General features: G+C 27.4%; 3 protein-coding genes across 7 annotated transcripts; 1 reads left to right on the top strand and 2 right to left on the bottom strand.

Moving 5' to 3' along the window:
• The first annotated feature begins 22 nt into the window (after positions 1–22).
• On the top strand, positions 23–2,776 carry LOC122856792 (coiled-coil domain-containing protein 102A). 3 transcript variants are annotated; one of them, XM_044158633.1, is made up of 5 exons: positions 23–330; positions 427–580; positions 652–2,057; positions 2,134–2,213; positions 2,288–2,776. In XM_044158633.1, exons 2-5 carry the CDS (start codon positions 434–436, stop codon positions 2,308–2,310), a joined length of 1,656 nt encoding a protein of 551 aa, XP_044014568.1. In that variant the 5' UTR covers positions 23–330; positions 427–433; the 3' UTR covers positions 2,311–2,776. The 3 variants fall into 3 exon arrangements, with proteins under 3 accessions (XP_044014568.1, XP_044014569.1, XP_044014570.1); XM_044158634.1 differs by having other exon boundaries at positions 2,137–2,213; positions 2,288–2,427; XM_044158635.1 differs by lacking the exons at positions 2,134–2,213; positions 2,288–2,776 and having other exon boundaries at positions 652–2,061.
• Positions 2,715–8,861, bottom strand: LOC122856743 (elastin-like). Of its 2 annotated transcripts, XM_044158537.1 has the most exons (14): positions 8,750–8,861; positions 8,435–8,533; positions 8,212–8,352; positions 7,722–8,100; positions 6,894–7,367; positions 6,710–6,823; positions 6,369–6,599; positions 6,205–6,282; positions 5,983–6,087; positions 5,802–5,897; positions 5,636–5,722; positions 5,289–5,570; positions 5,086–5,214; positions 2,715–5,019 (listed from the first exon to the last, which is right to left on the bottom strand). In XM_044158537.1, the coding sequence occupies exons 1-14, from the start codon at positions 8,807–8,809 to the stop codon at positions 2,783–2,785; spliced, it is 4,512 nt and encodes a 1,503-aa protein (XP_044014472.1). In that variant the 5' UTR covers positions 8,810–8,861; the 3' UTR covers positions 2,715–2,782. The 2 variants fall into 2 exon arrangements, with proteins under 2 accessions (XP_044014472.1, XP_044014473.1); XM_044158538.1 differs by lacking the exons at positions 8,212–8,352; positions 8,435–8,533; positions 8,750–8,861 and adding an exon at positions 7,451–7,476 and having other exon boundaries at positions 7,722–7,806.
• Positions 8,862–12,171: 3,310 nt separating this feature from the next.
• On the bottom strand, positions 12,172–16,327 carry LOC122856858 (clavesin-1-like). Of its 2 annotated transcripts, none has more exons than XM_044158731.1 (4): positions 16,218–16,327; positions 12,804–13,587; positions 12,605–12,698; positions 12,172–12,526 (listed from the first exon to the last, which is right to left on the bottom strand). In XM_044158731.1, exons 2-4 carry the CDS (start codon positions 13,497–13,499, stop codon positions 12,375–12,377), a joined length of 942 nt encoding a protein of 313 aa, XP_044014666.1. In that variant the 5' UTR covers positions 13,500–13,587; positions 16,218–16,327; the 3' UTR covers positions 12,172–12,374. The 2 variants fall into 2 exon arrangements, with proteins under 2 accessions (XP_044014666.1, XP_044014667.1); XM_044158732.1 differs by lacking the exon at positions 16,218–16,327 and adding an exon at positions 14,608–14,724.
• Between the last annotated feature and the right edge of the window lie 279 nt (positions 16,328–16,606).

The raw sequence follows: 16,606 nt of genomic DNA, 5'->3' as shown, positions 1-16,606 counted from the left end.
AGCAGAAAACTGACTCATCGACTTGTTATTGTCAAGAGAGATAAAATCATGTAACAAATAACAATAATACATGGAATGATCTATTGTTTATTCAATATGACCTAAAATATAATACTTTCTATTAAAAATTGACGAATATTTATTATTTAGTGAACTTAATTTCGATTATCAGAGAGCTGATGATTTGTGATTGATAAATCATTAACTTTTTTTTTTGTTAAACAAGTTTTGTTGTGGTACATTTTAGATGTTTTTATTGACATTTATTTTGATGGAGCATAATTGACAGTTCATCTGTCAAAGTAGTTTGTTTATTTAAATATATTAAAGGTAAAAAAAAAATATACCTATGAAAATTGAGATTAGTATTATTAAAATTATTTGATTAGTTAGTAAAAAAAATAAAATGGTTGTTTTATTTTGTAGATTGACAATGTCACAGCCAACAACAAGTGGAACATCATCAAGAAAAGTTCCAAAAGATCAGGATACATCAAGAAAACATTCAACAAAAGAACATGATGTTACAGCTAAACCAAGATCACCACATTATGGTGACAGTGAATGGGAAACAAATGAGGTAAAATAAATAAATAAATAATTAATAAATAGTAAAAATTAATTTAACATTAATTTATATTTATTTAAAAGGCAATTAGACAACGAGAACTGGAAGAAGTACGTGCACGTGCAGCACAAATGGAAAAAACAATGCGTTGGTGGTCTGATTGTACAGCAAATTGGCGTGAAAAATGGAGTAAAGTAAGAAATGAACGTAATAAAGCACGTGAAGAATCAAAATTATTACGTACAAAATTAGAAATAGCAATAAATGATGCTAAAAGTTATAAACATGAATCACAAGAGCTTGAAATACAAAATGAACAATTAAGAAAAGAAATGGAAAAAATACATATGGTATTATTAAAACATGCTGGACAATTTGATCATAAAATTGTTAATTTACTTGATACTGATTCACAAATACGTAATTCATTAAATATTGATAATCTTCTTGATTTATATAATAATGTTGATGAAAAATCACCAACTGAAAAATTAACATCACCTAAATTATTAAAAAATGATATAACTGATGATCATGATGTCGAGGAATATGTATTACAAGGTGCTGTACCAAAACATGCTGTTGAACTTTATAAAGATGGTGGTAATATGGGAAGTCTTGAAAGGGATATAACAAAATTATTAAAAAAAAGTGGTAGTATTGAAAGACAAGACAGTATTAAATCACCAACAAGTGATAAACATTTAACAGCAACAAATGATGATAGTTTAAAAATACATATGGCAATGTTAAATTTAGAATTAGAAGAAACAACAAAAGCAATAAGTGCTGAAAGAGATGAAAATACATCATTACATCGTGCTATGGAAAAATTAAAAGCTGAAGTTATACAATTACGTTTAAAATGTAATGAATTAAATGATAATAAATGTGATCTGTTACGTGAATTAACAGAGTTAAAAGAACGTTATCAAGTTGATGTATTAACAGCACAAGCTGATTTACTTGATGAAACATCAACAAGAGAAAATATGGATCAACGAATGAATGAATTAAGATGTGAATTAGAAAGATTACAAGATGAAAATGCTGCTGAATGGGGTAAACGTGAAAGACTTGAGACAGATAAAATAACACTTGAAAGAGAAAATAAACAATTAAAAAATGAATTACGTGAATTACAAGAAAAAATTGATACAAGACGTTCAAGACCAAATTCAACAATGGATGGTGATTGTCGTCAGCTACAACAGGATATATTAGATTTAAAACATGCTAATTCAAAGTTAAAAAAATTACTTGCTGAAAAAACAACTGAGTTAACACATGCATTAAGAAGATCCGAGCAATATGAAAGTGAAGTTAAAAGAATAAGAGTTAGAGTTGATGAATTAAAGAGAGAACTTGCTAATGCCCAGGATGAAGTTGATGCAGCTGATAATGTTGTCAGAAGATTACAAAGACAAAATGAGGATCTTATTGAACAACTTGAATCAGCAAATGTTCAAATTGAACATTTTAAAAATAGGTAAATTAATTTTGATGACAATTGTTAATTTGTTTGTTTTGCAATTTAATTTGATTGATAAATTTTTTTTTATTAGCAGTGAACCTTGTGCACCTGATGTTGTAGCTGAAATATTTGATGAAAAATCAAGAGAAAATAATACAGATCCAAGTCTTGGTAAAAATACATATTTTAAAATTATTTATAACAATCAATTAATATATTTATATTTTTTTTTTTTTTACTTACAGATTATGAACATCGAATGGTGTAAATTTAGCTTTAAAAAATTATAAATTATCGAGTAATTTTATTCCTAAAAAAACGCAACAAACCCAAGTGTCACGTAAATGTAATTTTTTTATTTTTATTAATTTTATTTAAACTGGTAATAATATTTAAATTTTCATTGGTTTAAATAATTTTGTATATAAACTCATTAAGTCAAAATTGATTGACAATTATTAATACTCAAATTTCTGACAATTGCACAACAAAAAGAAAAAAAATTGAAAATATAGCTCATAAAACACAAATGAAGAAAAAAATAATCACTGAGCTGTTAAAGCTCTCTATTTTTTCCTCGTTGATAAAATAAATATAAATAATTCCCAAAATAGACTGATATAATTATTTATTTATTAATTATAAATGATTATTATTATTATTGTTTTTTAAATTAAAAATTATAAGTGCATTAGATTTTTGTGTGAAAAATAAAGTAAAAAAGTAAAAAAAAATCATGATCAACACTTGATTGGTGTACCATCAGAATTTGTTGGTAATTTTGGTTTACAAATTTTAGTTCTACCATTTGAACCATGAACGATATTACATGAAAATGTAAAGTACCCACATGTTGAACTTTTTGTATAATAACGATGTTCATAATTTGGTTTTTGTTCACCCATTTTTCCAGCAATGCTATTTGTAACTGTAACGTAATTTTGTTTAACTGGATTTGTGTCCATTGATCTGGTATTTCCACTGTGTGGTTTATTATGATGATGAGAATTTCTTGAACCACCAGGATATCTTCTAATAATTTTTTCATCGTTATTTCCAGTTTGAATTCTTTGCTGTAAATTTGTTCCTAAATTAGCTGTTTGAGATTGTAATCTACCATGTCCCTGTGCAACAGCTCTTTCACCTGAGACAGCTGCAACTCTTCCTCTAAGACCAGTAGGTATTGTATAACCTGGTAAACTTTCACCAGGTTCAAGTACATCACCCTGTTTGAATTTTATACTATCTGGAATAATTTTAACATCATGTTTATTATCATTATTATTGACAATTTGATTTTGTCTTGTACTATCAGATCCACTTCTTGTTTTTGGTGATGGTGTATCATAATCTTCTTCTTCATATTCTTCCTCTTCATATTCTTCATTTCCACTTTCATAAACAACATGATCATCTCTTGTTTTTTGTTCATCAATTGGTACAACTGGAATAATTTCTCTTCTTCTGCCAATTGTATCACTTGTTAATTTAGTAACAACTGTTTTTCTTGAACTTGAACTTAATCTTAAATTTTCATCACTCATTGATGTTGATGGTAATGGAGTTGTTGTTGTTATTATTTTTGCTGTTGTTGTTGCTGGTGTTGTAATAACATCAGTACTAACTTTAATTGTTTCTTGTTTATCAAATTTTTTAAATAAATTTTTATCTGTATTTGTAAAATTAAATGGTTTACGTGATGCTTGAGCACCAGAACCAGAACCAGCTTGTGCAGCACCAGTATATGTTATACCATATTTAAATGATCCTTCAAGTTGTGATTGTGATTGTCCTCTGTATGTACCACTTTGTGCTGATGATGTACCACCACCTCTAAATGGTTTTGTATTATCTTGATCATTATCATTTCCTGTATATGGTTTAAAACCAATTTGTGCTTGACTTGATGTATTACCTTCACCATTAGCTTGTGCATCAGCCATACCACCTTTTTCACTTGCTTGTACTTGTGAATTTGTACCATGATTCCATCCACTACTTTGTGCATTTGTTGATGTACCACCAGTTTCAGAATTAAGTTGTACTTGTGATTGACTTTTACCTTGTCCACCACTACCTTGTGCATTACTCATTGCACCCTCTTTACCACCTGATACTTGTGTTTGTGCACCTTTATTACCATCACTTGTACCAGCTTGTGCTGAAAATGAACCAGAACCAGTATATATACCTGATACTTTTGATTGTGCTGTACCACTACCAAATGTTCCATCAGCTGATGCACTTGCTTCTGTTCCTTTTTCACTTTGTGTTACTGAACTTGATGCACTTGAATCAGAGCCATCATCAACTATACCACTTTGATCTGATGTACCTAAATGTCCACCAGTAGTAGTACCTGGATAAATTATTCCAGCTTGTCCTGGTATTCCAGTATTTGGATAAACACCTCCTGAACCAGGATAAACATTTCCAATTGTGCCTGGAATGCCTCCAACATTCCCTGAGCCAGGATAAATATTTCCACTTGTGCCTGGTATGCCTCCAACATTCCCCGAGCCAGGATAAATATTTCCAGTAGTGCCTGGAATGCCTCCAACATTTCCCGAGCCAGGATAAATATTTCCAGTTGTGCCTGGAATACCTCCAACATTCCCCGAGCCAGGATAAATATTTCCAGTTGTGCCTGGAATACCTCCAACATTTCCCGAACCAGGGTAAATATTTCCAGTTGTAACTGGCAATCCAGCAACTCCTACTTGTCCGGGATAGACACCTCCAGTTGTTCCAGGAGCTCCAGGATACTGCTGTTGAGGAATATTTCCTCCTGGATATGATGGAGTGTTTACTCCAGTCCCAGGATATGTATTACTACCAGTACCAGGTGTACCAGAAACTCCTGGATATTGTTGCTGACCATTTGGAGATACAGCACCACCGGGATAGCTTGCCCCAGGTACACCTTGAGTTCCTGATGTTGGATATCCTCCAGGCATTGAACCAGGAAAGCCTTGGCCTATTAAATCAAATAAAAGTTTTTAGTTAATAATAAAATTAAAAAAAAAATTAATTTAGCATTTACCTGTTGGACCTCCAGGGTATGTTTGAGGACCAGTGGGAACTCCACCCTGCCATCCACTAGGTATACTTGTACCTGGATAAGTTCCAGGAGTTCCTGGATGATAATTACCATTTGTAATCCCAGTAGTACCTAAAAAATAAATTTATAAATCATAAAAAACTCATGAAAATTTAATTGTTTAATTTTAAATAATATAAATATACCTGGCGTTGCTCCAGGATAATTTTGAGGTACATTTGTGGCCCCATTTTGCCATCCTCCAGGTTGATTTCCTCCTGGATAATTTCCTGCGTTACCTGGTTGATAATTTCCCGATGGAATTACACCTCCATTACCAGGAATTGAAACACCACTGGTTCCAGTAGTTGGAGAACCTCCAGGGTACATTCCTGGACTACCTGGAAGTCCAGGTTGCATTCCACCATTTGGTAAACCACCTGGATATATTCCTGGACCTCCTGGCATTCCACCTTGAGTTCCAGTACCTTAAAAAAAAATAAAATGTTTAAAAATTAATTCAAATAAATTAATTCTGTCTTTGTAAAATTACCTGTTGGAATACCACTGGACCCGGGAGTTGTTGAACCTTCAGCATATCTTCCTGTACCTCCTGGTATTCCAGTTTGTGTTCCACTACCTAATAAAATTATTTTAAAATTAATTTTTTCCCTCTAAGAGATTCAGCAGTATTTATTAAATTTTCGAGATCAATTTACCGGGTGTGTATAAACCAGGACCAGTCAAAGTTGTTCCTGGATATCTACCAGCACCAGGATATCCACCTGGTGTTGCTACTGAGCCAGGACTGCCTCCTTTATAAATAATATTTAATTAAATATGAATTAAAATATTTAAATTTGAAAAACAATTGTTTTTTTAAATTTTATTTTCAACTACCTGTTGGATAAGTGCCAATAGTACCTGGATAGCTTGGAATGTTTGATCCTCCAGGACTACCTGTACCAGGATAACCATTTGGAACACCTGGTGGTGGTACAATACCTTCACAAAAATATTTTATTTTAAAACTCAATGAAACATTCACAGAAAAAAAAAAAACAAATAAGAATATTCATTGGATACAAAAATAAATCAAAATGTATTAAAAAAAATTTTTACCTGATGGATAACCTCCAGGAATTGAGCTTCCTGGATAACCACTAGTTCCAGCAGTACCAGGATAACCCCCTGGCATTCCTGGAGAAGAATTAACATGATCACAAAATAAAAGAAAATTATTTATTTTAAAAATTTAATGTTTGATATAAATTTTCCATGCATACCTGGTGGATAAGCAACAGATCCTGGATAACCAGGACTAACATTTCCTTGTCCACCAAGTGTTACAGTTCCTGGTCCACCAGTTGTGGTACCTCGTTCACCTCCAACTGTCGAAACACCACCAGGCACTTGACCAGGAAAATTACCAATTGCACCTGGAACTCCACCAGGGTAACCACCAGTGCCTCCTACACCAGGATAATTTCCTGGACTTCCTGGAGGTGCTATAACACCTTGAGTCAATGAATAATAAATACCACAAATTATTTATTGGTTTTTCTATTATTAAATTTATATTTAATATTTAAAAACAAAAAAAAATTATTATTAATTATTTATTTACCTCCTGGATATGATCCTGGAATACCTGTGTAACCTGGAGTACCTCCATTGACACCAGTTGGATACGTGATAGTACCACCAGGTATTCCACCAGTAGATCCTGGAATTCCACTTCCTAAAATTAACAATTAATTATTACATTTTGGAACTTATCAAGATTAAAAAAAAAAGCAATAATACTAGACCTGTTGGATAAGTTCCAGGAGCTCCTGGATATCCAGCTGGTACTCTACCATTTGTTTCTCCAACTCCACGATTTCCTCCAATACCTGTATTTGTTCCTGGTAAATATATTCCTGTTGTTCCAACACCTGGCGAGCTGCCTGGATAATTACCAATTACACTACCTGGTACTTTTCCTGTTGTTCCACCAGTTGGGAAGCCACCAGAACCACCTGGATAGCCACCTATCATTCCTGGATAGCTTCCAGGAGCACCTGGATAATTTACAGATGTTCCTGGATATTGTATTGCTCCTCCTGTAACTCTTCCACCAGTTACACCATCTCGACCTGGTATAACAACTCCATCTGGTCCAATGATAACTCTATTAGCTCCATTTACACCAGTCAATCCATAACCACTTGTACCTGGACAATCATCACAACCACCACCACCTGTTGTCATACTCTGTGCTTGACCCATTCCACTTGTACCACCTACGAATGTTTTTTCAATCTTTCTCATTTATTCTTTAATCAAAAAAAAAATAGCTGAAGCTAAAATAAAAGCAAGTACTTACTCAGTGATGATGAAATAACAATCAGGCTTCATTAAATTATTTTTTATTAATTTTTTTAATACATAAAATATAATGATTAATTTGATTAAAAGACATACAAGATATAATTTTTATAACAAATTGTTTTTTTATTATTTTATAAAGTGGAACAATGGTTAATGATTATTTTTATTTATCAACTAACAACATAAAATATTTTAATTGATGATTAATAATATTAAATATATTAATAATTAATATTAAAATATTTTAATAGTATCCAGGGACTCACTGACAAGAGCACGTGATGATTCATTTGTTGCTTCAGCTTCAGCTTTTCCTTCTTTTTCAGCATCATTACTAAGATACTGTGATTGTGTTTGTCCATGAAATCTTGATTTACCACTTGGTGATGCTTGACGACGTGATCTTAATAATTCGTTATTTATTTTTTCACGTTTTTCTGTTAATATTTCACGTTTTGCACGTTCTTTTAGTGGTGTAAGAACAACATCACTTACTCTTTTTTGAAATATATCATTTTCATCAATTGGTAGCTCATTGTAAAATGGATCTTGTGTGTCTGATGGTATTTCTTGAAATTCTTGAAGAATCTTCATTGCTGTACCATGACAAAAATCAACAATTCTACCACCAGCAAGTTTCCATCCCTAAAAATATTAATTATCATTTAAATAGTCATCAGACTACTTGAAAAAAAAATTACTTAAACAACTATTTCCATAACTAAATTGTTAAATTAATTTTCAAGTTATAATTACTTCAAGTTCTGTCAATGATTGATGTGATGGATATAAAACTCTTCCATTGTATGTTCCAGCAAGTACTGCTTTTAATCTATCCTTTTTTATTTTTTCCAAATAACAAGTACCATCTTCAACGTCTTTATATGCAATGTATTTCTAAATTAAAATTTAAAAACAATTAATTAACAGTTAAAATTAATTTTTTTGTTAAATTAAAAAAAAGTTTAATAAAATTTACTGTATCATGATCAGTAAATGTTGTTCGATCTTCTTTTTTTTCTTCTAAATCTTGTAGTTTTTCATCGAAATCCTTTGATCGATCATATCTTGTTTTTTCCTTTACAAAAAAAAAAATAAGTAATCATATATGAATAACGATTTATTGTGAATATTTAGGTCAAAGTATTATCAGTTGAACTTTGGCATTTTAAATATTCCATAGAACGGATAATAAAGTTAAAAGATAAATTTTAAAATATATTTAATTTAATGATAGAAAATTATTACTTATTTCGATTGGTTTTTATTGATTTAAATAATTTTTTTAACTCACGGTAAATCGTCCAGATGAGATACCAATTAGAACCAATGAGATTGCAATTATTTTCCACATGATTATGAAGATGATGTTGCTGGATGAAGATGCACCACGAGACTGCGATCAAGCTGAGCTTCTTCTTGGTCTATCAAGATACTTCATATCAATTCCCCCTCTTATTTAATCTAATTTTTTTTTTTACTCATCCCCCTACCTCTTTGGTAATATTAAAATACGAAGGACAAATATTATCGGATACAATTAATCACATAAATATAAATTATAAATATTTTATTATAATTTAAATAATTAATAAATAATAACAATTTTCCATTTTTTAAATTTTAATATTATTAAATTTAATATTTAAAAAAAATACACATCATTTTTTTGTTTAAATTCATTAATTTAAACAATTTTTAAGTTTAAAATTTTATTTATTTAAAAAATTACATTATTTGTTTAAATAAAAAATTTTTCTTTAATTAATTTAATTTTTTTAATTGTAAATTTGAAGAAAAGTTATAATTTTGTATGTGATTTTTATATATTTCTTTAATTATAATATTTTGATGAATTAATAATATTATTGCCTTCATTTACGACCTATATTATTTAATTACCATTTACAATTCATTTATTGAATACAACGACAACGTTTGTACAAAATATTTGACACAGAAATTTTCTACTAACATAAATTTCGATATTGGGCTCATGAGCAATAGATCTATCTAAAAATAATCACCATGATTGCATGTAATTTTTTTTTTTTTGCTATTAAATTTTAATTACTTGAATAAACAAAAAACGAAATATTGATTTAAAATTTTTGCTTCTATATTCCTAGATCAACAATTGTATTAACAATTTTATCTACAATCTACAAAAAAATAAATAAAAATGAACTGTTAAATAATTGATAGACATAGAAAAAATACTAATAATTTTTTAATTTTACTTTTTGTTTTCTGTTTTGTATTATTTTTTTTTTATATCAATAAACATGTAAAAAAACTTTACCTGCATTTTGTTTTGGAGTGATGATTGTCTATAAAGATTAAAACAATCATGACAAATTTTTCTTTTGTGATAGTTAAATGTGAAAATGGATTAACAAAAGTTTTATTATCAACTGTTTTTATGAGTTTTTATGAGAATTTATAAACTAATTTTTATTAACCAATCAGTCATCATTTTTTCATTACAGTATTAATTTTTTAGTTTTTAATTATAGAACAAAAATTTTTAATTTTTTTTAGTAATTTATTTTGAATGTTTTAATTATTACATTCTCATACTTATCTTCATTTTGATATTTTATTACCCAATATAAGCCTTCCAATAGTAAAAACTATAAATAATAGTTTTCATCGTAGATTGGTACATCCTACGCTTTGCTAGGGTCCACAGTGATGGCTTCTGAATTGAATCGGCGTAAGTTTCTTCTAACTTATCGATAATAAATTTAACTAGGGTTTCATAAATTTTACTGTCATCTGGTATCTTGATCGTTCTCAACCAAATCTGAGATCCTTTTAATAATTCTATGTAACATTTATTTTTCAAATCTGCTCCTGTCAAAAATGCAAAACGATTCAATAATACGTCCATAAAAAAAAGAGCCGTTAATCGATTATTGTTCCTCTTCATATAATGTTTGATGGAATAAACAAAGGAATATGCTTGGGCGTCTAAGTCCTCAGGCTTATTATAATTTCTACAGAAAGTACTGCTTTGGTTCCAGATATCTTCTGCAGCTTTTTCAATTTCAAAAATTTTGCTCATTACTGTCTCAAAGCGTTCCAAAAAATTTTCTCTAGGTAACATGAGAATATCTACTATATTTGCTTTAACTTTTTGGGCATTGATCGAAGTAATATTTTCATAATCGTTTATCTGACTACAGTTTAGAACGAGTCCATCATTTGATGGTTCCTGTATTTTATTGGCATATAAATGGTGTTCCAACCGATAAATAATATTTTCAACTTCGTCTTTAGAGTAGTGTCCGATTGATTTTTGTTTTTGCATTTCTTTTAATAGTTTTATATAAAATTCATTGTTTGCAAACTGTTTAGGAAATTTATCCGCACGATTGATTATTATCTCAAACCAGAGATCTCGTTTCGATAGGTTTAAAAATAAAACGATAAAATATTCTATAGAATGTATTCGTTGACGCTCATAATTTATAGAAATATTGTCTAAAATTTTCCAGAAATTTTCTATATTTTTTCTTGATCTAACAGCAAGTCTTGATAATATTGGGGCATTATCTTCTGGATCTATTTTTCCCGGGATGCACGATGCTGAAAGCAGAAATTAAAGAAAGAAAAAAATAAAAAATCTTGCTTTGACACCGAATAATGATAGTTGAATAATGTATACAATAAACAAATAACATGATGTATTAATTAATAAAATAAATCGTGAAAACTTTATACAAAAAATATTTTTATAATATTGGACCAAAGGGTAAACCTTTATATTCATTGAAGAGAATATATTATTGTTTATAATTTTATCTATTTTTACAGCTATTTGTGGTGGGGCTCAGACTCTTAGACATTATTCTATTTGACATTTAACATTTTAGTTTTGTAGTTTAACATTTTACATTTATTTTTTTGAATTTATGAATTAAAAAAAAAAAACAAAAAAATTTTACTTAATAATACGAGAAATAATATTTTTCATGTAGTTAATTAAAAAATATGGATAATTTTATAGTTGAACATTTCACAATACCTTTAGAAAAATTTGCACTTGTAACAACGATGACAAGCATCAAAATTAATGTGTTAAAATCCATCTTAAAATATTGGCCAATATAAAAAAACAAACAATTATTGATTTATTAGAATTTATTTATTTTTTATTTATAATTGAATATATAAAAAAAAATTATATAATGTCGTTTTATAAAAATGTGACATTCGAGTAGTATAACAACTTTGTACTGACTACTGAGGAGATGGATTTTCTTTCTCTTGGTTCATCAGGTTTGTGGTTTTCTAGAATTTAAGAAAATTTTATTACAATAGAATATTTGGCCAAGGGTAAAGCTTACCTATCTATACATTTAAGAAAAAACAAAGTTTACACAGAGTGTCACCCCCTGAGAAAAAAAAACCTGTTCAGTACAGTAGGGGTTGTAAATATGGTTGCTTTTTTTTTCCTATGGGGCACAATAGTCATATTGGAATAATGGTCATATTTAAAAATTTTTATTATTATTTAAACAATTATTTCAATGTCTCAAGACAAATTATATTTTTAAAACAATATTAATTAAACAATCCTAGAGTAAATTTGTAATTTTTATTTTCAGTTAATTTTTAATAAATGATAAAATTTTACATTCAAAAATTTACATTACAAAATAGTAGATTGATAATTTTTTTATAGTGAAAAATTATTTAATTCAATTTAATTATATGTCTATAACAAGTATTGAAAATATAATGTAAACATTTTTTCATACCCGGTAACTTATACCACCGACAAAAAAAGAAATATTAAAATGTAATAGTAGTAACAATAAAAAAAATAATAACTATTCAATGAAAATATCAAAAATTAATTATACAAATACAATATAATATTTATAAATCAATAAAGATCATCATCAATCATATTAATCAACTTCCAGTTTACGAAATGAACCAGAAATTCCACAAAGACCATCATTTGTCGCCGCACATCGATCCTTCGGTGATAATTCAATGTACATGTCATCCAATGCCATCAACTCAGTTCTTTTAGCTCTAACTTTTTTCTTAAATTCAGCTGAAAAAAAAGAAAAAAGAAAACAATTAAATACTAAAGCATTTAATCAAATAAATTAAAAATCATAAAAATCATTACCAATCATATCAGCAAGTGGAATTTTTCCCCCATATTCTTTTGGCAATATTTTTGGATCAACAGCTTCTCTGAGTTCTTCAACATTTTTATGTACCTAAATTAAAAAAAATAAATGAAATTATTTTTAATAAACATTGACCCATTGAAAAAAAAACAAAAACAATCCCTTAAAATAAATTTTAAATAATTCCATATTTACCATAATACGTGATCGTAATTTATCATTAAGTAATGAAACAGCAAATTCAAGTATTTTTGATGCACAAATTGGTATATTAATAAAATGTGTTTGTTTATGTCTCATTGGTGTACTATTTTGTATGCATCTAAGCATATTTTTAATATCAGTCAAGGACCAAGCACTAACATGTCCCATTGTTAAACCAGATTCATCATTAACATGTATATAACCATGTACTTGATTATCCTCTTCATCCATTAATGATTCAACAACAATACTATGTGCTCTAGCCATTTGTGCTGATGTAAATTTATAAGGATCAAATCTACCAGCACATGATAATATAACTTGTCTACCTTGTTTATCTTTTTCTAATAATGGTACTAAATAACCACTGTCAATAATATTTTCAATATCTGGATCATTTATGTCTAAATTTTGAAACCATTCTGGATATAATTGACGTATTGTTAAATAACGTTCTAGCATTTCTTGTGCAAGTGGTACACTAAATTTTTTAGTACGTAAAAAACGTAATAAAAATATTGAATCAGTACGACAACGTTTTATTGATGAATGTTTTTTAATCCATTGACGTAATTGATCAATTGATTGTTCACGTATATTTTCATCTTCACGTAATTCAGTACGTGCTGTTTCTTGATCTTGGCTTGATAAACCACACTTGTAATCAGTTTCACTTCCCATGCCCATTTTGTCCTTGTTGATTCAATTAACCTTCTATTATGGGTTTTTTTTTTTTTCCTTTGTTAATTCTTCTTTTGCCTTCTTGTGATGACACCTGAAAGATAAATTTTAAAAATCATTAATTATTGTAAATAATTGAATGAAAAGAATAGCTGTATTATATAATGATTTGAAATTTAAATTTTTGTTTAGAAAACCTTGGTCATTGTTTGGATTTATAATTATTTTTGAGTGATTTATCTTCGTGGTGATAAAGACTGATGAGAGAATTGAATTTTTATTTTTTTCTTTAGAATTTATTGTGATGAACATGTGGCAATAAAATTAGGAAGATTTTTTGTATTTTAAAATTATTTATCAACTTTAAAATGATGTAATTATTTATTCGATAATATACGATAGAAAGTTTAACTCCCGGAAGTTTTTCAGGAAACGTTATTATATTTTTTTATTTAACAAACAAGTTTCGATTCCAAATATGCATTTTTACAGGTTTTAAAATTAATTTTTTATTTAATTTCGTTACGTTTCTTCACAGTTTATATATTATATCATCAATAAATACTTTAATATTATAATTATTATTTTTTTTTTAATACATAATTTGGCAATGGCCTCGAAGAGTTATATTTAAAAAAAAAAAATTACAAATAAAAAACGAAAGTACATGATGATATTATTCACGGACATAATAAATTATAAACTTTCTATTTCACTTTCTTCATTTGAAAATTTATTCACGTACATCTTTCTTATTCAATTTTATTTATAAAATAATTTTTGCAAATATTGATAGTTTTATTAATTAAAAAAAAGATAAAAAAAAAATCATGAAATTATGTTTATAACAATTAAAAATAATCAATATTTTCCGTTAATTAAATTTCTCCTAATCTTTCTGCTATATTTTTATACTTTTAATAATTTTTCGAATAAATAATTAAATAAATTATATCGTGATAATATCACTTTCACTCGTTGAATAATTTTATCACGAAACCATCGAAATTTTGTAGTTTTTTTTCAATTTTTATAATTGTTTATTTAATAATTCAATGTTGTTAATTATTTTTTTTTTATATCTATATATTAAATGGTTTTTTTTATGACTTACAAAATCAAGCTAGAGTTTTATTTTTATTTTTTTTAGTCGAATGAGATGTGAACTGGTTGGTTACTTAAGTTGAAGTAACTCGGTTTCTTAGATGGTCGATGAATTTAAGTAAATTACAAAACCGTACACACTTGTTATATATATTTTTTTTTTATTTTACTTTTTACCCCACTTGGTCACTTTTACGTGATTCTATTTGTCCCTGAAACCACCTCCTATTGCAAATTCATTCACCTTCAAAAAAAAAAATAATAATAATTCTTTTATCTTGCTAATTATCTATTTATTTTTTTTAATTTAAAATTTTTTTTATTAAATGTTAAATTATACATTTCCTTTACTTTCTTTTAATTGAAAAATAATACAATTTTTTTTTAATTGTATATTTACAATATAACTATTTTATTTTACTTTTAAAATTATTTTTTTCCATTTAATTTATCAATTTTTTGTTGTTTTTTTTTAGTTTGAATTTTTGGAGATAAGTAAAGATTTTTTTTGAATAAACTGAGGCCACTAAATATTAATTTTTGAATAGCTTTTTTATTTTTACAAAACTGAGGCCACAAAAAATTAAAATGCCACAAATGTTTAGCAAAAAAATAAACATTAAAAAAACATTTAAAATACCGGAAATTGGAAATAAGTAAAAAGTAAACTTTGTAATGCTATTCGACCGTGAGATTATTTATTTTACTTTATTATTTATTTGCTTAATATTTTCATTGTATTTCCGAAAGTCATTAACTTTCATTTTTACGATAAAATATAAAATTATTTAATTAAAAAAAAACACAAGTCAATAATCTGTAACATTTTTTTCTGGACTTTCCCTCCTCCAGGGTGGCAAAAAAAAAATCTAAAATCACGTAACAATAATTATTTTAAATATCGAAATCAACCAGGAAAATCGTTAAAAAAAATTGACAAAACTAAAAAAAAAAAAATCATAAAAAAGCTAATTTATAAATAAAAATTCTATTTTTTTTTTCTATATAATTATTTAAACAATTGAGATTATTATTACATAACAAGCTTTTTTTTTTTTCATTCAAACTCAATAGAAAACTTGAGAGTCAAAGAAAGTTTTACTTTGTAAAATAATATTTTCATTGTTCAAAATAAAATTTACAAATTTTTTTTTTTTATTCTTTCACAAGTCTGTTATTTTTATCAACAAAAATATTTTCTATAATAATTCACGTACTTATAAAATCCACGATATTACCTATAAAGAAAATGTTTAGATTTTTTTTTTTTTTTCATAATTTTTTTAGCCTCGAAACTAGAATTTGTACGACACAATCGTCCTACTTTTCCATCGACATAACAAGTATATAATAAACGCTAAAAATAACTATAAATAATTGTAAAATAAAACAATATATAAAGCTGTTATTATTTATTAAAAATATGCATGATGCTTTATGCATCACTTTCTATTTAAATTATTAAATCGTTGTTGCGAAATTAATTTCTTCACAATTAAATATCGATAAATTTTCAAATTGAAATTATTCAATGCTTACGTTATTATTTTTTTATTCAATCTATACAATATATTTAATTATTGTTAAATTATTTTACAAATTTAATACGATTGTACTTACCAGTATAAAAATCCACGAAAAAAAATTGAGGATTACCAGAGAGGATTCCCTTGCGAGGAGTCAAACTTGACTGAAGTAACTAAAGTTATAAAATACCGCCAAGTTTATTGAAAAATATAAATAAATAAATAAAATTTTAAAAGATACAACGCATGCGCTTTTAATTCCACCAATCACAAGACTCTCTTAGGAGTGAAAGGTTGAAAATCATATAAATATATTATTAATTTATCAAACTATCCAACGTCAATCAAATAATTTTCATCTTTTTAAAATTGATTTATATATTTTTTTCTTTCTATTGTCTATACTATGTTCATTCAATTTAAAAGTATTTGTTAATTAAGTAACAATTCTGAACGTGGTGTGATTTTCATTCCAAAACTTTC

The sequence above is a fragment of the Aphidius gifuensis genome, linkage group LG5 (genome assembly GCF_014905175.1).
Source record: "Aphidius gifuensis isolate YNYX2018 linkage group LG5, ASM1490517v1, whole genome shotgun sequence".
Lineage (NCBI taxonomy): Eukaryota > Metazoa > Arthropoda > Insecta > Hymenoptera > Braconidae > Aphidius > Aphidius gifuensis.
The sequence above is the reverse complement of the archived record's forward strand: the minus strand, read 5'-3'. Positions and strand labels throughout refer to the sequence as shown.